At 38.2% G+C, this 22384-nt stretch overlaps 1 protein-coding gene and 1 long non-coding RNA gene across 4 annotated transcripts in view; both read left to right on the top strand.

Annotated features, from left to right (window-relative positions):
* LOC23687751 (gamma-glutamyltranspeptidase 1) overlaps positions 1–22384 on the top strand; it is a 698533-nt gene that overhangs the window by 309742 nt on the left and 366407 nt on the right. For all 3 annotated transcript variants that reach the window (XM_021851045.1, XM_021851035.1, XM_021851054.1), the window contains exon 5: positions 13370–13444. In XM_021851045.1, the coding sequence (XP_021706737.1) occupies positions 13370–13444 (75 nt within the window). The remainder of the gene's footprint in view (positions 1–13369; positions 13445–22384) is intronic.
* LOC110678328 lies at positions 19606–20146 on the top strand. The gene is made up of 2 exons (XR_002501503.1): positions 19606–19750; positions 19811–20146. It is a non-coding gene; the product is annotated as an uncharacterized LOC110678328 (long non-coding RNA).

Genomic DNA, 22384 nt, shown 5'->3' on the forward strand with positions numbered 1-22384 from the left:
CCGTCAGCAGCAACAGCGAGCGCTCGCAGGACATCAAGATCGTCGGCAGCAGCAAGAAGAAGCAGTAAAAACCCCCATAAAACAAGTTCCGTCGTTCGGGGTGACATTGGTCCATAAGGGTGACTTTGGGCCAAGATTTTTACAGAAAACTAAAACCAGAATAATGAAAACAATGTGGCAAGCTTCAAGAATACGTTATAAATAGCCGCTGGATGGTCATGGATTAGTTTTTTGATTCGCGTGCTAGTCATGAGACGCATCGAAAAGGGCGGACACCCCCTAGGACCAATGTCACCCGCACGGCGGTAGCTTGCAATAAACCACAAATAGATAACCATAAAACCCACAATAGTTCAGTTTGCCCAAAAAAACCCTATAGATTCCCATCAAGTTCATTCCTTCAATGTTAGGTACAAACGTTATCAATTCAATTTTAGCTCACTTTATGCGCCAAAGAAAACCCGTTCTTTCCTATTCCGTTTAGTTTCTTGATGCTACACACTTGACGGTTGGTTTTGAAAGAGTTATGCACTAATTTATTCGTACTTTTGTAGCATCCTCCTTTCTTCTAGGTTCACCAAGGATCAGGTAAGTATATCTTCCTTTCAGGTAACACAGAACACGACCGTTGTAGAAGTAAAACAGGTAAGTATTTATTTTCAACGATTACTACTGTGCACTTTATTTTCTAGTACCGGCGGATAGAAAACGTAATTGGTTTGGCGAGCTAGAGAAACCGACGACCGTTCGTGATCGATCTTTATTGCGTACTGATCATATGGCGAACAGAACGATAGCAACAAAACCAAAAATTTATTATTACCTAGGCGTATACCACTACTGATAACGTTAAATTATTTTGAGAGGGTGAATTTGGTTCAGAGAAATTATGCCGTCGTCAAGGGATGCTCAGAAGGAGCTAAAATTGAATTGATAACGTTTGTACTTAACACACTTCAATAGCCCTAGTCAGGTGACGGTACACTGCACACCTTGATCGCGTAGCCCCTCAGCTTACCCAGTAGCAAGCCGACCCTGAGACCCAGCTCGAGGGGTCTCTTGTTACTGAGAGATTGCCCGGTTGAATAATTAGTTACATAGCCGAAATGCATAATTGATTACAACCTTACAGTCGATTCTCATCCAGCTCATAATAATTAGTGAAAATCCGAAAAAGGAACTCCAGCAGAAATAAAACACGACGGTTAACTGAACGGGAATAAAACACTTTATTTGTCTGCTCTACACGAGTGAAAGAATACTAATGAACAGGTAGCGACGAAGTGCAAAGTCAGTCCGCCGCTCTTACGTTTGTGTTGGTAGCACTGTCGATGATAATTACACGCTGATCTTCGTCTACTCAGATGGTGGTCATTGTTTACTTCCACACTCCTCCTCAATTAGCACCGGCCACTGTGACCGAAGCCCCATTTGCTCCAGCATCTCCCGGAAACGTTTGGCACCCAGAGACTTTGTGAGTGCATCGGCGGTCATTTCATCTGATGGACAGTAGACAAGCTTCAAGTCTCCTTGATCGCAGAGGTCCCTTACAAAGTGCTTCCTTGTGTCAATATGCTTTGACCGTTTGGTGGTACGCTCCGCATTCACAAAACTGAGGCAGCTCTGGTTATCTTCATACACCGTAGTTGCCGTACTGGTGTCCTCCCCAAATTTCCTGAAAAGCTTCCGCAACCAAATCTGCTCTTGAGACGCCTCGCTTAACGCTACATATTCTGCCTCCATTGAGGACAGGTGTTGGACTTCGGTCCAACGACGTTTCCGAAATTATTATCCTTCGCCTCGGAATGAATAAAAGACAGATGATCCGTGATTGTAAGAAGGATATAATTTTCCTATAAAAGGAATTCAACTTAAATAAATAACGTGGAATGTGTGAATTTACTTATCATAGTAAGGAAGTTTTAAATGGGGCAATTTCATAATTTACGCAAAGTGCTACTTCTTAATGGTTATGGGAACCCCTGTCAACATAAGCGAACGAAATGTGGCGCAGTGCATATAACTGCCTATAGATATAAGTGTACATTATAAAAAACAAATTGGCGTTCACTTACGTTTAGTCTTCCGTTTGTTTCTCAACTGCGATATGCTGCTCTATGCCTAAAACCCGATGGGGTATTGTATGGTCTACGGAAATGATCAGAATTCACGGTCTTCGTTGGCATGAAATTACACGAGAATAAGGCTATTGCATTGGGCATAAACATATGTCATTTTTCTCTTACCGGATTCGACTTCAATACTGCGATAATCTACCGTTCTAATTTGGTGCTACGGATGACAGAGTAGGGGTAGCCGAGGATGCAACCTAATTAGTATAAGTTGAATAATTCAGTGCAAATTCACAATTACCCTAATGTACGCTCAGCTTACCGAATTCAATAGTATTTTAAGATATTTAAGTACACTGATTAATAATGAATGCTGCTATCAGATTGCTAGCTTAACAACAGTCTATCGTTAACAAACTTCTACTCTCTCATTATTCTGCTCTGCTTTGGGGTTGTTTATTCTCATCAGCATACTCACCGGCTGGTCGGCTATGAGATGAGCCAGTACAACTCACCTATAGCAGCGGCGTATTTAGGTAGTGATGGATAGTGCGCTATTCGTGCCGAATAACAACAGGCTTGCACATGATTGGCGTCGACTTACCCAAGCAATAGGTCCGGATCCAAAGAAGAAGATAAACCCGATAAACCCGAGATAGTGTGCTGCTTTCGTCGCCGGCCCAGCCGGCGTCGGAGAATCCAACTAGTTTTCATCCATCCCTTGGTCCAAATTCGTTTGAGTTGCATAGTGCCTTTCAGGTATCTTATGACACGCTTTGCTGCTTTCCAGTCTCGTTCTGTTGATCGGCTGATAAAATCGTTGCGACTTTTGTGCCGGTAGTTTCGTAATAAACGCGAACACATTCCACAATTGTCAACCTAACGAGTGCCAAATCTTTAGCAGGAACGCGAACATTCAGTGGTTAGGTTTGTACGCAAAATATTGTTTCGAACATCAATTAATTTGACAAATGGTCCCTGGGCTCACAAAATGCTGGTGGATTGCATGAGTAATGGAACACTCCTTAACAATACTGTGGATGTGGAAAGTGAACTGGAACATCCGGCTGCCGAAGGCTTTTTGTGGCTCCTCTGATATAGGACATAGGGAAGGCATCACATCCGAACAGTTAAAATCCTCGTCGGCGATGATTTGTGAAGCGAAATTTGCAAAATCAGGATGAAGGCTTGTAAGTATATTTAGGAACATCTAACAGCTCCGGCAGATTGATTGTGTCGTGACACAATGTGGGAACTTACGAAAATCTCGCCAAAAATGTCATCGATACGATGGCAAGGTTCCGAAGAGCAGTGCCTTCAATTTAAACTTTTGCAAAAACTAGAAAAAATCACAACAAACGTTCAGTTTTGTGGTCATGAGTAAAAAAATTGTGCTTCTTCTCTTCAAGATGTTTGAGAAGAAGTTCGCGATCTTTAAGAGTTTCCGGCAAAACGCGACAGTCTCCTTTCTTTGCGATTTGGAAGGAAACCTGGATTCCCCTAATGGAGTTGAAGATCTACTGCCTAAATCCCCCAAATTCGGAACTACTGACCACGATAGGCGGCACTTTTGCTTCCTCACTTGAATCAAAGAGCCTAGGCTAGAGGCTGCTTCGATTTGGTGTTCGGAAATTTTGTCTAGAGCATCGAACTGATTGCTCATTTCGATGCAATTATCAACATTATCCATTTCACCTTTGGAAGAAAGTTCGCATTCCGGAGAAACGTCTTTTCTTCCATTCTTACCACGTTTGGTGACAGTTTTAAATCACACTTTTTTGGAAGGAAGTTGTGAATTCAGAGATTCACCCTTCCTTTTGTTTGTAGTTGTAACCATGTTCAGTGAATAAGCGAAAGAAGACGAGACCTCCTAAGAGGTTTTTTCCCAAGACGGTGTCGAAGGCACGGGTCCAAACAAGGATCGTAAAGGGATCAATAGTAGAAAAAATAGTGTTGAAAAGTATTGTTTTAGTAGCACTGAAAAGTACCGTTTTTTTTATTTTAGCACTGAAAAGTACTGTTTTTGTAGCACTGAAAAGTACTGTTTTATTGCTATAGGTAGTTTTAAGACACTTCCAAGAGCAGAAAGATTTCGTGTACGCACAGCACGAAGGTACGATACACACTGAAAATTTTCGTTGTGTCGCTAAATGTAGTGACGTTTCTATCCAGCGACTGCTTACCTGACGCAGCTTTTGATCACTTTTCTCACCAACACTTCCTGCACGGTAGACACAACAAGGTAGGCTATTCCCACGTGTAAACAACGATTTTCCACCAAACATGTGTCGTCATTCCTATCGTCAAACATGAGGCCTTGAGGTGTAACTAATGGGGCGATCCTTGCCCAGCACTGGTGAGACTCCCCTCTCCTCAATTGCCTCAGGGTCGGCGTACGCGTTTAACTATCGCGACCAAGAACACACTAAAGTACTATTGCTGAGCACAAACCCACTTTATTTAAATTTTCGCACACAGGTACCTCCTACCTCACTTCTCCGTCTACTTCTTCCCTATCGGCGGGGCCCCTTCTTCTTGTCCGCTACTTCACCTCTTCTCCTTCTTGATCGGCTCTCCTCTATTTCTCGCTCCGGATGGACGGTCGGCGGGTACTTCACCTTCTTCTCCACGGTCTCGTTTGGAGTGGACGGCCGGCTGGCTGTACTCCCCTTCACACTGCCCTTCGACTCCTTGCCTTCAGGCCGTTTACAAAATGGCCGCCTCTATTCACCGACTAGGTGACGCCTATGGCTCGCTGTGGCAGGCTACGGAGTGGCACCCTTGTCGACTCTAGGCCAACTCCGAACTATGCCGAGGCCACGATTCACGTCCAGGGATGCTTCGGACGGATCCAATCTCCGGTTCAGGGCCAAACCCAGGAGAAAGCTCAGGGTTTAACTATTGGTAAACTACGGGGTCCTGGTGGATGAAGGGGGTGGTGTATAGAGGGTTTTGGCGGTTAGTGATGGGGTTTTAGCTTCCACTGGTTAACAGTTTACCTGGATGTCTATCCGCTCTGTGGACTTCGGACCTACAAACTTCACTTGTAGACTGTTGATTTACGAATGACTTTTATTTTTCAATCAACTTAGAGCTAACCTACTGATTAATCTAGTACTTCAGGAGAAGGCTGAATCAACATGCATATCTATAGCCAATCGATACATACGACAGTAACGATGGCCAATCCAAAGAGAGAGAAGATAATTGAAAAAGGGGCGTTTACCATACAACTAAGTAAACGTACACAAATGCTTGTTCTAACTGTGCGCTTGAGTTGAGTTAGGTCAGCGCTTCGAGTAGAAAAGGGAATTGTATTAATTTATGGGTATGAAATGTGATGCGCGTACTCAGCATGATCACGGTATGGGAAACAAGTGTGTTGCACAACTTGTGAGGTTAATCGAAGTCATTTAGGTGTGAATGACATGTTTCAGAATTGTGTGTGGGAACACGAGAGGAATGCACTTGAAAGAATGCTGGCGCATCAGTCCTGCATGTGGAGAGGACCACTTGAAAATGTATGGGAAAGTCTGCTTGAAAATGGACAGTTGTAAACTGTCAAGATCAATATTTTATGATCTTTCAAAAACATGCTAGAAAAATGATTCTATACAGATGTGATAATGCTACACCATCCCCCTTTGGGTGAATGACGTTACGAAGTGAAATCATTCAATTCTTGTCAAAATAGTTTCAATAAATTTTTAAAAATTGTTTCAACCTCCTTTACAATGATGAAATAAAATGCTAGTTTTTGTAATAATAATTGAAATATTTGGAATAATAAGTTGCAATTATAAAATAAAAATTATCTTAAAATTATCCGAATTTCTCACTCCTCAGCATATGCTTAAGAATATTGACCTATCTCATTTCCTTCATTTTTTTTCATTATTATTTTTTTTTATGAGATTAGGCTCGGGTTTATAAACTAACACTTCTTATGATCTAATTAATCTATTTTTATGTACTAAAGATAATTGGTTCATTTTCAAGTTTATTATCTCACAATTCGAATCTGATATTGATTTTATTTTATATGGACCTGTATAAAATGAATCTAATTTACGTCTGTTTTCTTTTTGCAAATAAACTATATCTCCTGTTTTGATTTGAATCGGATTCGTCGAACGATCATTGATTTCTTTTCGAATTTGTTTCTGTTCAAGTAATTTTTGTTTAACAATTTGGTGTGATTTCTGAAGTTTATATCGTAATTCATTACTGTAGAGATCAAAATTATAAATTGGATCCATCTCATCTGTGTATGCTTCGTGTGGTACTCTAGCTTTAACTCCAAACACCAATTCGTATGGCGTAAAACCATGATCAGAATGTGGAGTCGTGTTATAAGTAAATGCATAATATTGAAGCCAGTCATCCCAATCCGAATGATGTTCATTGACGAAATTTCTCAGGTATTCGTTTAAACCCCTGTGATTTCTCTCCAAGGAACCTATGGTTTGAGGATGGTAGGCGGTAGAAAATGTTTGTTTGACTTGTAAATATTTACATATTTGATCAAGAACCTCATTTTTATATTCGGTTCCTTGATCAGATTTTAATTCTAAAATTTTTCCATATATTAGGATAAAGTTTTCAATCAAAGCCTTAGCAATTACATTTGCTTCTTTGGTTGGAATTGGAGCCAAGATGACATATTTTGTCAGCTCACACTGTATAGTTACAGCATATCTGTTGTTGTTATTTGATTTTGGTAGTGGACCTATTGTATCAATAGCTACTATTTCGAATGGTCTAGATGGTGTATTTGTGATGGATAGTTCTTTTTTTGTGTGCTTAATAATTTTATTCATCTTACACAATTCACAGGCCTTTATGAATTGCGCAATCGATCTTTTCATGTTGGTCCAATTGTAGATTTCTCTCAACTTGAGGTAAAGTCGATGTTGACCTATGTGTCCTCCAGTTGGGGTTTGATGATAATTTTTTAGTATATTTTGAATTTCGTCAAGATCACTAATGACCTTTGGCGGTTTATATATTATAATCTGTAAACTTTTGATTGTTTTCAGTGTTAATTCTTTAAATGTTTCCTTAGATACGATGTTAAAAATTGGGTCAAGACTTGAAAGAGCAATTTTATCAATTTTATTCATTTTCATTTCCTTTTCCAACACTGAAAGTGCAAACACTAATGTTTGTCTAATGCTTCGCAATTGTGTTGTAATTCGTATAATTACTTTATTTTTCTGCGCTTCATACATTGTAAGAATTAAATTTTCATTTTCTACTATACTTCGAAGTTTTGGTAGTTTTCTAGTTTCAGTCTAGTTCTCTGTCGTATAGATAACAAGTTGATCAGGCTTATTATCGACATTGATTGGACTGTGATGTTGTTTACATTTAATTTCATCATTTTTCTTCCTTGTCATTGACCTTGTATTAACAATAAATATACCTTTGGATTTAAGTTCATCTGATGTCGTTATTATACGTGATAGTGCATCAGCGGTAACATTTGTTTTACCTTGAATATATTCGATAGAAAAAATCAAAATCTTCTAAATCCAATCTCATCCTGGTTAATTTGGATGTTGGATTTTTCATATTGAATAAAAATACCAAGGGACGATGATCTGTACGAACTACAAATTTACGTCCGTACAAATAAGCTTTGAAATAATTGATAGCCCAATGTATCGCTGTCAATTCCTTTAAAATAACTGATTTATTCTTTTCACCAGGCGTAAAACTTTTACTGGCAAACGCAATGGGTAACTCGTTGCCATCAATACCGACAATACCGCACCACATCCTACATCGGATGCGTCTGTAGTCAATATAAATGTTTGCTTAAAATCTGGGTACTGTAATAATTTTGGTGACATCAAAAATGATTTAAGAGCCTTGAAAGCATCCTCACATTTTGATGACCATTCAAATTTTACATTTTTTCTTAACAATTGATTCAACGGAAATGCAATTGTTGCAAAATTAGGCACGAATTTTCGGTAGTAATTACAGAACGCTACGAACCTTCTGACTTCGTCACTGTTCTTTGGAACTGGATAGTTCTTTATTACGTCATATTTACTACTGTCAGGCAGAATACCTTTGTCGGTTATTCTGTGTCCTAAATAAGTAACTTCCGTATTGAAAAATTTGCATTTTGCCAAATTTAATTTTAAATTATATTTCCGAATTCTTTCAGACACTACCGATAAATTACGCAAATGCTGCTGCATCGAGCAACCTACGACAATTATATCTTCGATGTAAACAAAAGCGAATTCTGGTGTCAAACCAGACATTGCAATTGTCATCATTCTTTGAAACTGTTTGGACTAATGTTTAATCCAAACGGTAATCTGGTAAATTGGTAATGACCTGATTGGGTCGAAAAAGCTGTAAATTTTCTCGAATTCTCATCTAATGGGATTTGATGAAATCCCGTCGTTAAATCTAAAGTTGAAAAATACTTTGCTCTACCAAGCTGATCCAATATGGAATCTATCCTTGGTAAAGGAAATTTGTCACTTAAAATCTTCTTGTTGAGCTGTCTAAAGTCTATGACAAGACGCCATTTTTTCTTATCATCTGTCGATTTCTTCGAAACCAATAGTATAGGACTATTATATGACGATACCGAAGGCTCAATAATGTTATCCTTCAGCATTTTATTAACTTGGGATTGTATTTCATCACTTTGAGAATGGATGGTTTTATAATTTGGTATATAAGTTGGAACTGGATCACTCAAATTTATGGTCTGTTCGTAAAAACTGTTTACAGTTATCGGTTCATCAGGTAATGAAAAAATATCCGAAAAGTTTGTAATTAATTTCTTCAAATCATCTTTTGCAAAATCAGGAACGTTTGTCAAGTCAACTTCCTTTAAAATTTCATTATTTCTTATCTGTGTGGCATCGGGTTTATTAGATTTCCGAAAATTCAATATTTGGTAATGAGTCAATGGTTCCATCATAAGCTTTAAGTCAACATTTGAAACATTAATTGATTGTAGAGTAGTATTCATGAATTTAACAAACGGACAAGTAGGTGAAATTATTGCATTACCACAGAAAAGACCAGGTTTAACTTCCTGAGAAAATAAAACCATGTCCTCTGTGATGTTTAAATCTTTAATCTTACGTATTACTTCACATCTTCGTGGAATTATGTAATTTTCATTAACTGTGTCCTGAATTGGAACAGATACAGTTACATTATTAATATTGAAATTCAACAACCAGGATTCGTAATCAATATTGCATCTGAACTGAGATAGAAAATCTCTTCCCAAGATGCCATCAGTTAAAATTGGAAAATTCTCATTAACTACATGAAAAGAATGGTTAACTCTTACACCGTTTCCAAAATTCAATACTGTTTCAGTTACAGCCAATGTCTCAATTTCTCCTTCTGTTATGCCCGAAAGCATTGTTTTAGCATCGTAATTTATTTTGTGATTTGTCAAAATTTTGTTAGATTTAAATATAGAAATATCCGCACCTGAATCTACAAGCAAAGTGCAGACTGAATTTGTCATTTCCACTCCAATTTTAATAAAATTGGAAGCAGAAAGATTTATAGTTAACATTGATCTAAAAAATTACGTTGGTTTTGTTGCTGTTGAGTAGCGGCTCTGTTTGAAATTTCACGATTTTGAGCCTGTGGTGGACCAGATGACTGATCCACATTTGCCATGTATATACGGTTTGTGTTATCGAATCGAGGGCGATTATCATTAAATCGTCCACGATTGTTATAGCCTCCACGTTGGTATCTTCCACGTGAAGACTGATGATAATAATTTGGTTGAAATTTTGGAACAAAACGAGTAAAACCACCTCTAGAGGAGTTTCTGGATTGCTGGTTTCTGTTGAACCCACGAGAATTGAATCTAGTATCCTGGCGTCCGTGATGTTGTTTATTGTATATATTAAAAACTTGTGATGTAGAGGCATCAGTGGTACACTCTTGAGCTTTTTGCAGAGCATCTTTTATGCTAGTAAAATTTCCCGCTTTTAGTATCAGTTTGGTTTCACTGGCGTTAATACCTTTAATGAGGGCATTAACACCTGCTTTTGTAGTCATTGTTTTCGCAACATCCGCCGGCACTTTTTGCGATACGTAGACATTTTCTAGTTTGCCGCAAAGATTTTCAATCTCCTCACAAAAACTTGTTATTGTTCCCCGTTGTCTCAGTGTATTTAACTGAGCAACTATTGAATCAGGAGTTGCCGTATCCTGACATTTTGATTTAATATGATCGATTAAAGCATTGATCGTTACTATGGTATCAGGCAAACCAATACGAGCTTTTCCTGATAGTCTGGTTTTTATAAATTTCACGGCCGTAGCCATGTGATTATCTTTAATAAGATCTTTCAAAAAGGTTATTGAATCAATGAATGATTCTAAATTTGACGAACTGCCATCATACGGCTGTACTAGAGCCGTTGCTTGTTTTACGTCGAAGGGACGATCTTCTTCAGATTCCACCATACTGATTGAGGTTATTGCCAATTGGTTTTTGGTTTTTAATTTGTCTAATTTTGCTTTTATAATCTGATTTATTTCTAAATACCACCTTTTCGAATTGTTAATAAAAATTTCATCAACAGAATTTTCGCCAAATTCAATTTGTAAGTTGGTATAAATATCTTTGCAATTCTTTAATTTTTCTCTTAAGGTGCTTTCCTTTAGGGAAGTGTTGATAGATTTCTTAATATAAATATATAAATGTTTTAGCTGTTCATATTCGTTCATTGGATATATGTATATGTGATGGTTTGACTCTAAATATCAATATCAATTCTACTCACATAGTCACCTCTGGTTCCAACTGCTTATCTCCAGGTGTTTCAGTTGCGCATCTTAATGTTGTTAGAATCGGTTGGCCTCGCCGAGCTGCTTGCCCCGGGCATTTGTCATCGCGACTCAAACATGATATCGGCGGCGGAGGCGCTCTCCTCGACGCTCGGTGATCATAAATTTTCTGCTGCTGATGTCTTTAGCGGAGGCGCTCTCCTCAACGCTCAATCAGGAAACAAACAGGGGTCGCTGGGGTCGCCGGAACGTTTCTTTTATTTTTGTAATTTACGCATCCAGAGCAGCAATTGATTTAGCCGCTTTCAACGCGATCTTCTTTTCGCGTTTTTTATAAGCACCATAAACTGTAATTATGAGCTGCACCAGAACGACGAATAGGATAACCCATAAAAGAAGGCTGTCTTGGTAGTGTCATTCTCAAAACACACCCAAGCCGTTCCCATAGGGGACGTTAGCCACAAGGAAGTGACGTTTCAAGTAATACTGTTTCATATGGTATGCCCTCTTCAACATCTAATCCAATTTCTCTCGCCGTTCCCTTACGGTACCTATCCATCTAGTATTCATTGCTTTCTTCTCCATGCTCCCTCTTACTTCGAGCAATATAGACCGATATGCCGATAAACAATTTCAAAACATAAAAGAAGGGTTTGCACACCATGCTCACCAGTATGGTCTTCTTGGTTTTGCACTATTGCGGTGAGTTGCACATCACCGTTTTCATTGTTCTGTTTAGACTGGGTTTCACCCATAATTCACAGGAATACACTTTTGTTTTTTGATACACGGAATTAACTTCTTGCACTTAAGTTTAACTATTCTAAGTCTTTTTGGGACTTAAAACCTGCACGTGTCGCCATGTGGACTTCGGACCTACAAACTTCACTTGTAGACTGTTGATTTACGAATGACTTTTATTTTTCAATCAACTTAGAGCTAACCTACTGATTAATCTAGTACTTCAGGAGAAGGCTGAATCAACATGCATATCTATAGCCAATCGATACATACGACAGTAACGATGGCCAATCCAAAGAGAGAGAAGATAATTGAAAAAGGGGCGTTTACCATACAACTAAGTAAACGTACACAAATGCTTGTTCTAACTGTGCGCTTGAGTTGAGTTAGGTCAGCGCTTCGAGTAGAAAAGGGAATTGTATTAATTTATGGGTATGAAATGTGATGCGCGTACTCAGCATGATCACGGTATGGGAAACAAGTGTGTTGCACAACTTGTGAGGTTAATCGAAGTCATTTAGGTGTGAATGACATGTTTCAGAATTGTGTGTGGGAACACGAGAGGAATGCACTTGAAAGAATGCTGGCGCATCAGTCCTGCATGTGGAAAGGACCACTTGAAAATGTATGGGAAAGTCTGCTTGAAAATGGACAGTTGTAAACTGTCAAGATCAATATTTTATGATCTTTCAAAAACATGCTAGAAAAATGATTCTATACAGATGTGATAATGCTACAGCTCGCTCTTATCACTTCCACTCTTTAGACCGAAGTCACTTTCTATTACATGGATTTATAGTTTTTAGCACTCAATTAGGCTAGCTCACGTCTTGCTCTCACGACTGTTGCAAGGTAATTGCCGGTTCAGCGATGGCGGTTAATATTTGTCCGTTAAGAACTTTCCTCCCAGATCATTTCGCCTCATCATGGCCCCCTTTACACCACCCACAATGGCCGCCCATCCTTATCCTTCTCGGCTTCTGGTGGTGAGTAGCGGAACTAATAAAATGCGGCTGCGTTCTTCACAGTGGGTGTTGGGTGGTGTCCAGTTTTGAATAATTTAATAGTTTCTTGGTATTGGTTATTTAACAACAAAACGATACACAAAATCACGATAGTCTCACAAATCTTGGACACTTCAACACACCACTGGTTACAGAGGATAGTAAAGGAGAGCAGGCCTTGCTTTCTTTTGCACTCGTTCGAGTTTGCGATAGGAATGACGTCACTACCAAATGTCATTTTTCGCAGTATAATACCTTGCTTCTTTTTACCGTGCACTTCCTGAAACCTGTTAGAAATTACATTCGCCACATGTATCGTCGGTAAAAAGGTCTACTTCCATGAAAACAAAGCCTTCACACAACCGATCCATGATAAATGTCAAATATCAGGAATACCAACCACCAAGTTTGAGTTGTTTCGGTTCTCCGTGTATGATCTGGATTCTGCTCAGGGCTTCGAAGGGGTTGCCACATTAGGCTGATGCAAATGCCACATATACAGATTTATATTACACAGGATTTGTAATTCTGAAACAGATTCATTTTGAATACAGATTTTCTTTCAACAATTTTTTATGGGCACAGATTTTTTTTTTGCATGGGACAACGATTTTCTAACCTAGCGGATACAGATTTTCTTTCAAATCATTTGGCAGCTCTGAGTTTGAATTCGAAATACGAGTAAAAATACAGATATTCGGCTACCAGTAGGCTTATAAGCGTTCTAATGATTTTATTTGTTTTTCATTATAGGTCTTTCAAACATGCAATCAATGGGTATAGGTGGAGGATTCATTATGAACATTTACATTAAGAAGGAAAACAAAGGTAAGTGCTAAAATAAAAATAACGTACCCTGCCTACAATTAAGAAAAAAACGTTTTTAATTTGTAAATATTGTATTTATTCTAAGATCGGCTGCAACCCCCTATGCATCATATTGTCTGTCCCTAGATAAATTCAATTATTGCGATTATCTCCCCATGTCTCCAAATATAAGTGCAGCGATCACTGATCATACATACTGCTTCGTGACTAAAAATGGATGAACCAACGTGCGAAGTTCGATTTTTGACCAACTTCGTCGCGTTGCGAGTCACTTCGCTATAGTGCGCATCTATGCCTTCCGCCGTGTGCATCATGCGCACTATTGAGAACCGAGTTGCGACGCGACGAAGTTGGTCAAAAATCAAACTTTGCACCTTGGTTAACCCATCTCCTAACGCGAAGCAGTACCGTGGTGCATCAATATCCGGACGCTTAAGTCGACACAAATCTTCTAAATTTAATATGCATGTGTTATTCTGGAAAATTATTAATGTTATAGTGTTTTGAACATTGCTTCAACCCAGATGTTCACGAGAATGATGAACTTTTTCTTTTTTGGTAAATAACATGACTTTTAATTGAAAATCATTCAAATAATGAAGCATGTCTTGTCTTTTAATCCGGACACGTTATTGTCTGTCTCATGATAAATCCAATTATGGCGAGTATCTGCCCATGTCTCCAAATATAAGCGCAGCGGTCACTGATCATACAGAACCTCCAACTTCCAAACACAGTACATGCACTAGACAGCAAGCACACTCATCGTGTTCAGTTGCTCCTGATATTTATCACTAATACATAGATATACTTCTGTCATTCTGCGAAAACCACGTGCTTTCAATTTGGGCGGGAAAGTTTTTCCATTCATTTCACCCTGCGGGTGTCAGTTCGCTGTAACGGCTGCGGGCGTACGACCGCCGCCGGACTCTAAAAAAACATAAGATGATCAATATGCTAGTGTTGTTTTTAAATCCGGACACTTTTGGATCGAAATCCGGACAACTGTTCTACAGCATATATTTTTCGTTTAGTTTTATTAAAAACCATACCAATACACAATAAAACATCAATCTTTTATAAACTTGATGTCCACGTTTGCCGTACAATATCTATAACAATATCACGTTTGTGATGTTAGTGCTCTGATTACCTGAGCTTAAGTTCATGTGGCTTGAACTGCAGTCGATGCGGCTGGTACTGTTATTAAAGAAGATATAATCAATTTATCTAATATTATCTTGAATTATGGCAACTCACTACACTTTTGAAAGTTATTGTTAATGTTTTCTTTTGTTTTTTATTCCTTGAAATTCACTTACACTAGTCAAACTTGAGTCTTTTTGATGATGATTTTTTGATATATCACTGGCTCGTAATCCCGGACAGTCTTTTTATACACCAATAAAAACATATTTCCAACATATTTGAGTACAGTGGAGTCGTTCCACGAGCTTCCCGCTTTTTAAAATCAATTTTCAAGCGTGGCGCTAATTTTTACGATGCTTATGAATACAGCGCACTGTTCAAATATTAGTTGCGATGCTTGGAGATTGAGAAAAAAAAATTAAAAAACAAAGTTTGTCCTTATTTCTGCCGGATCCATACAATAGTCCAGTTCGATGAGTATCGATATTCATAAATTTTGTCTTATGAAAGATGGAACGATTACTGCAATACAAACGCTTTATGTATCGTTTTAGCATTACCCTTATTAAGGCGTCGATAGGCACGTGGTGTATGCTCAGGCCTATCGATCGTAATATTCTTGGTTCAGTTCCAGGTTGCCGCGTGAACATTTTTTGTTTTCAAATTCTGGTTTTGTTTGCAAATTTATGTATTTCAACCATTTTTTGTGGCGAATTTTCATAAAAGGTTTCTATGATTTTCGATAGTCCATTTGCTGAGTCAGTTTTCGCGATGATGATGGTTGATGACTGTGCGCATTTCTAGCGTAGCGTAGAAAAAATATTAAAATAGTGCATTTTTATGTGCAAAATGGCCAACAAAGAGGTAGCTTATACAACAACTAGGTGTAATGTTGCAGTAACAATCATTTTTGGATCTCTTTTTTAACATATTCTTCATGTCACCGGCGTTATTAAAAATACCGGTCTCCAGTCAATGGATTACCTGCTTTGCCCTAGGTCACAGTTGATCAGAAGAAGTTTTCTTGTTTAATTTTGTATGGGGAAAGGCATCTAACTTCAAATTTCTCGTAAATGAAAGCATTAATCGAAAAAATATTTGGTAGGCGTGATAGTCGTTATCATTACGTACAACCTGTACCAAATATATTTTCGAAAAAAGTTCCCAATTTTGAGAAATAAATTTTTTTAGATGCATTTCGCCAAACAAATATTTTTCGCGTTACCTTTTAGCGATTTTTCGTGCATAGACATTTGCGCATGTGCGTTACTATGTGGCGAGTAGCGAATCAGGGCATGCATGTAACCCATTGACACCATTGCAGCAATCAGCTGTTCCGAAACGTCTCGTAAAATGGCTTACACGGAGAACAAAATATAGTATTCGTTATCATTTTTCCGGTCAAGTTAACTATATTTTAAGGTTAATTTAGAGATAACTATAAATATAGTTGATTTGACAGTATATTGTTGAAAATAACTATGTCATATGGTTGTTTGCAACTATATTTTTTATTGTATTTACAAACGTCAAACGTCAAAATTCAAATTTTAGTTCACTCAAAGTAAATTTGATTAAGTTTACAATATTTTGCAATGTTTACTCAACATTTTGTTCTGCTTTATCATCATATCTGAAAAGATTCGTTGCTGCTTCATCTATCTAAAAAATACATTGCAAGAATCAAAGTGCACTTCGGTAAACTTGATAAGTAGTCTCCTGCGTGCAGGGTGGTCATCTTAGCACCTACAGTATTCCTTGTAAGTTAAAAGTTAGTAGATTTGTGAGCATGACTTGAAATCTAGATTTGTGAATGTTTTCGGAAAGTAATAATTATCCAAACTATAATTGATATAAGTGCAAGTAGATGGCTGAATCAATGAAGTCCCAAGTAACCATGGAGCATTATATCATTGCATATATAATGTAGCTGCATTGCCGTAAGCCTACCATTAAAGTAGTTTAAAAGTGGAAAAGGGCCCTTTTACAGTTGCACTAATGCAAAAACGACGATAAAGCAATGTAGCAATTCATAGAGTAACATTAGTGCAGCTGTGCAATTTATAAAGTGATGTTAGTGCATTGATACATTTGTAATGTAGAGTTAATGCTTTATTGCTTGACAGCTCTTGAAATATGTCGAATAAAAGCAATGTTACATCAATGTTGTTGATATGCAGTAGAATACGTGCAATGTTATAATGCTTGTGGTTACTTGGGGTGTGTGTATTTGATTTGATGTTAATTTAGTGTTGGGGTAAGTTAATTTTACTTCGAAAGAACTATTTGTGCGTAAGTAAAAGTAATTAACAGTATAGTAATCTCAACATCAAGAAATTCTTCTGCGTGTATAGCATGGCGCTGACGATATGGGTAATGGCCGGTACGCTGATCATAAGTACTGTGCAAAAGGATAGGACAAGAAACGGTCAAGGAATGATTCCGCTATTGTGCATTCCGATAAAATTCAGAAAAAGAACTTCGCTCAATTTCCTCTTCTTTATCAACGAACTTAAGGTAACACACGATAGACTCATCGTGGCATCCATGAACAATCTATGTTCAAACTATCGTTGAAAAAAAAAATATGTCTGTTTTATATCATATCGGTCATTCGGTGATCTATCCGGATCATATGCTTGCTAGCAACAGGCATGTTGATACACTTACAGTTCATCTCTGTCCGGTAGAACCGATATCACATCCCAAAACTACAAAATTGATCATCATTTATGGATAGCAAACAGTTGCACCTTAAGCACCGCCAACACATTTTCAATCGGAAGGATTTTGGCGCGCTCGAACTGACAAATCCTCCGTTGTGGTGAAATTTCTTCCGTCGACGTGATGTTGGGCAGTTTTCTAAAACAGTCGAGATAAAAGCCGAGCCGGCAGAGCAATGACAGTTAGTTCGTTCAAAACTTCGCTTCGGAAGTCCAACCGGCGAACTCCAGATTGGTGCTACGATAACCGAAATTACTTAAGCTGTACGCTGTTTAGAAGTAGAGCTGATTCCATAACGTCGGTAACGTCTGCTGTGCAAATCAAATGGAGCTGTCACTTCTCCCTACGGAAAAATGTGACGCTCAATTATTCCGCAAGTAGAAGTGACATTTTGCTCATATTGATTCAGCTGTCAAAATTACTTTGGTAAAAAGATGAAATTTTACTTGAGCGCTTTACGTTTCATGGGTAGTATCCACTTCGTAAGTACTGTGCAAAAGGATAGGGCAGGTAATGGCCAAGAAATACTTCAGCTGTCCAAATTACTTGAGCTGTATCCAGTTGACAAGTAGAGCGAATGTTCGTAACGTTTCATAACGCCTGCCGTGCAAATCAAATGGAGCTGTAATTTTTCCTTAAGCCTGGTATTCACATCCTAAGTAGAGCGGTCAAGTACAATTTGTTGCTAATTACCAAAGCAATTTTGACAGCTGATCCAGAATGAGCGAAGTGTCACTTTTACTTGCGGAATAATTGAGCGGCACATTTTTCCGTACGGAATAGTGACAGCTCCATTTGTTTTCTACCGCAGGCATTACCAATGTTACGAAATCAACTCTACTTGTCAACTGGATACAGATCAAGTAATTTGGACAGCTGAAGTATTTCTTGGTCATTACTTGTCCTATCCTTTTGCACAGTACTTACGAAGTGGATACTACCCATTACGGAAGAATGTTCCGCTAAATTATTCCGCAAGGAAAATAGTGACAGTTCGCTCATACTGGATCGACTGTCAAAATTACTTTGGTAATTAGCAACATATTGTACTTGGCCGCTCTACTTAGGATGTGGATACCAGACTTCAGGTGCATACCACGCATAAGGCTAGATATAACAGGCGTTACGGGTATTGGGAAGAGGGGCGATCAAGGAGAGTAGAGAGAGGCAATTCAAAATTTTATTTTTCACTTAAATTCATTCAAGTTTCAATTCAATTTCTATAATTCATTTGTTTTTTTTTTAATTCTAGCTACCTTAATAATAATACTAAAAATAATTAAAGAAAAAATCAATAGGAAAACATATTGAAAGGTTATCTACACGCTAACATAAAAGTACCCTTTAATGGGTAAAATAATACCCATTTCCAAGAAAAGTGGCATAACTCATTAAAAGAGTAAAGTCGATTTACTCATTAAAGAGTATTCGCATCGAACTTCAAATAATGGGTATTTTTCACTCTTGACCTCTCATGAGAACATGGGTAATAAAACCCCATTATTTTAGGAGCGATGCTGCAGATTGAGGTTATGGCAAAGATACTGAATTGAAAAGTTCTGTATAATGATGAAAAGCAGAAGAGACTTAATAAAACACAACGTACATTTATTTCATAGTTTAACAAACAAATTCTACATCTTTGTGATCATTTCGGTGAACATCTAGCAGACAACCCAGGCACTACGGGAATTGCTGCAGTCGGCAGTGAAATCAGCAGCAGTCGTCCAAAATTCTGCAATCAAAAAAACGATTAATAATGAATCCACTTTATCGGAAAGAATCCACTGATATTACTTACGTGTCGGAAAATTGTACGTGCAATATTTTCTTCCATAATTGATATTGAATATATATATCCAAAAAACATGAGTTTTTCACAACACCGAGCGGTAAACAAACTAAATTGGAAAATGGCGCTATTGACTATCATGTGCACTATTTACCCATTTATATTGCCAAGAAAGATACTTCATAGTGAGGTTAAAATACCCTTTTTTATGTCACTGAAAAGTACCCTTTTTCTGACATTTCCATACTGTCCATAAAAATGGGTACAAGAAACCCATTTAATGGGTACTTTCATGTTAGCGTGTAGCTCGGCCTGGATAGCCTGAATGAAAAGATGTTGGTTAGTGCTGGATTTCGATGCCTGTACACGCTAAGATCAGTTTACCCATAAATAGGTAGTTCATTTACCCATATATGAGTTTTTCATATAAAACCCATAATATGGGTAAAATTTACCAATAAAAATTGGTAAAATTCACCCATATTATAAGTAAAGTCGTTTTACCCAAATATGAGTAATAAAGGTACCCATATTTGGATGAAAAACAAAACATCAACAATTAGCGGCACGATATTCAGTAACAACAAAGAGGTGATTGCAATCTTTAAACGGTTTTGCTTTAAAACTTGGATAATTTAAAGGTATTTATTTATATTTTTTGAATAAAGATATACTAAGACTTTAAACATTATCTGTTTCAGCTTGTATTTATGGCGATATTTGCTGCATCGGCATCCAATCTCTTCAACCCGAAAATTCCAACCTGAGGGACATCCGTTCATCTGGTTGGATCAAAGTCGGTCTCTACTGGGACAGTCATTTGCAACCATCAGCATCATGTGCAACGCTGTTGTGCGGATACGCTGGGGATTCGCTCGTTGGGGCCCTGCTAGATGGGATGAGTCAATGGCTAGGTGTTCCCTGATTGGGATAAAACCCAACTGATGAGCACTCGAATATCAAAAGTCGATATCTTCATATTTAACTGTCATATTGGCCACACATATTAGATTTTAATAAAAGTAGTGCATCATGTATTCGCGTATTGTAGCTAGTTTGTTTAATATTTTCATTATTGAAAATCAGCAAAGAAAAGAAAAATGAAGTACTCATATTTGGGTATTTTTTCCATAATGTCGCTCAAAATCAAATACCCATTTATGGGTTTTAAGAGTTTACCTATTTATGAGTAGAGTTCACTTTACTCATAAAATGAGTGTGTGCACTTTTTGGCGATTATGGGTAAACTTTACCCATATTTGGGTAAACTGATCTTAGCGTGTAGGGCACTGGCAGAGTAGGTGACTATAAGTATGGGGCTCTCGCTAGGTACCAATATTCAGCGGAGAAAACTAAGAATTGATTCGCTGAACGGTGTGATTGTTCTAAAATTTGTACTGCAAATTCCGAAACCCACTCGATCTGCTAGTTTCGAGCCGTCTGTATATCGGATATCGCCGTATCGGTATCTATTTTGAATTCGATGGCGAAAGTTTACTAGAACCTGAGTAAGATTTGAACCCTTCCGGAAATGGGATTTGATAGCGTTAACGATTAATTAAAACGAGAGCAGAGTCTATGATTGGAGAGTTGCGCGAAGACTGAAACCAAGTCTACCTATTGAACCGAAAAATCGTCTACCTATCGAGCAAAATAAACAAACACGTTTTGGGGCGAGAGGGGTATTGTTATCGTGACGAAATTTTAAAAAATATATTGCTACGGTTTAAGTTGCGGTGTAATATTGATCATCTTATGTTTTTTTAGAGTCCGGCGGCGGTCGTACGCCCGCAGCCGTTACAGCGAACTGACACCCGCAGGGTGAAATGAATGGAAAAACTTTCCCGCCCAAATTGAAAGCACGTGGTTTTCGCAGAATGACAGAAGTATATCTATGTATTAGTGATAAATATCAGGAGCAACTGAACACGATGAGTGTGCTTGCTGTCTAGTGCATGTACTGTGTTTGGAAGTTGGAGGTTCTGTATGATCAGTGACCGCTGCGCTTATATTTGGAGACATGGGCAGATAATCGCCATAATTGGATTTATCTTGAGACAGACAATACGATGATGTAACAAAATAATTGCTCTTCAGGGCCTACTATTTGTAAATGAATCCCCTTCTGGTAGTGCTTCGTGAAGCCCAAGCAGGACTGTTCGGTTTTGCGTCGTCCGATAGATTTTGCTCACAGTTTCGCGCGTGGTTTCGTAGCCGGAGATTTTTTTATCTGTTTTGGAGCGTCTTGCTGAGTAGTGCTTCGTGAAGCCCAAGCAGGACAGTTCGGTTTTGCGTCGTCCGATAGATTTTGCTCACGGTTTCGCGCGTGTTTTCGTCGCCGGAGGATTTTTTTTCTGTTTTGGAGCGTTTTGCTGGGTAGTGCTTCGTGAAGCCCAAGCAGGACGGTTTGTCTTCGGTTTGTTGTTCAGTTTTGTGTTCAGTCGAGGATGGATTACCAACTGGTGAGTTCGTTTCATGCTTATGATAACACATTTTTTCTTGAAAGCGTAACTTTTATGTAATATTAAAACAAACTTTGTATGGTTCGTCACTATAAGTGTCGGCATTATTCCTGTTTCATATAATTTAAAATATATACATGTAATTTTCAGTTTTCGTCATTAATAAAAAAGTCTTTTGAATTGTTCGACATTATAGATGTTGACGTATTTTTTAAAGCTTCTACCAAAAACTTCTCGAGACAAAAATACAAAACTAGCTTTAAATATAAGTCGTATATCTCCCCCTTGTCCATGGATCGCATCACCGACCAGAAGTGACTCCCAGATCTTTTCCTCCCTCACTAATAAACACCCTTCCCGTGGTGATTGTGGAGATGCAGAGGTATTCTCGGTCTCTAGAAGCAACAATCATTACACCCTAACATTCCTTCCCCATCTCAACTGACTGTAAGGGCTTGGCCGGCGGAAACTCCCATCCCTTATTCATTTGGATCCCAGTGCAATTCTTACCAGTTCCGATCAATCACGGAGTAGCAACCATTGACATGTACAGTCAGTCTATGCTATGCATGCTATGCTCAATTGATGCCGTTGCGGCGATCAGCTGTTCCGAACCGTCTCGTAAAGTTGTTTCGAAGTAAAACTAACTTACGCCAGCACGTCAAATTAAATACACCCACTTCATTGATTCAGCTATCCACTTTTCCGTGATTTTTTTTATTGGCTTATATGCTTTCTGTCAATAGACCATTTCCGTGAAAATTTTTTATTGGCTTATATGCTTTCTGTCAATTTACTGAACAAACTTCCCTA

The sequence above is a fragment of the Aedes aegypti genome, chromosome 1, assembly GCF_002204515.2.
Source record: "Aedes aegypti strain LVP_AGWG chromosome 1, AaegL5.0 Primary Assembly, whole genome shotgun sequence".
Classification (NCBI taxonomy): Eukaryota; Metazoa; Arthropoda; class Insecta; order Diptera; family Culicidae; genus Aedes; species Aedes aegypti.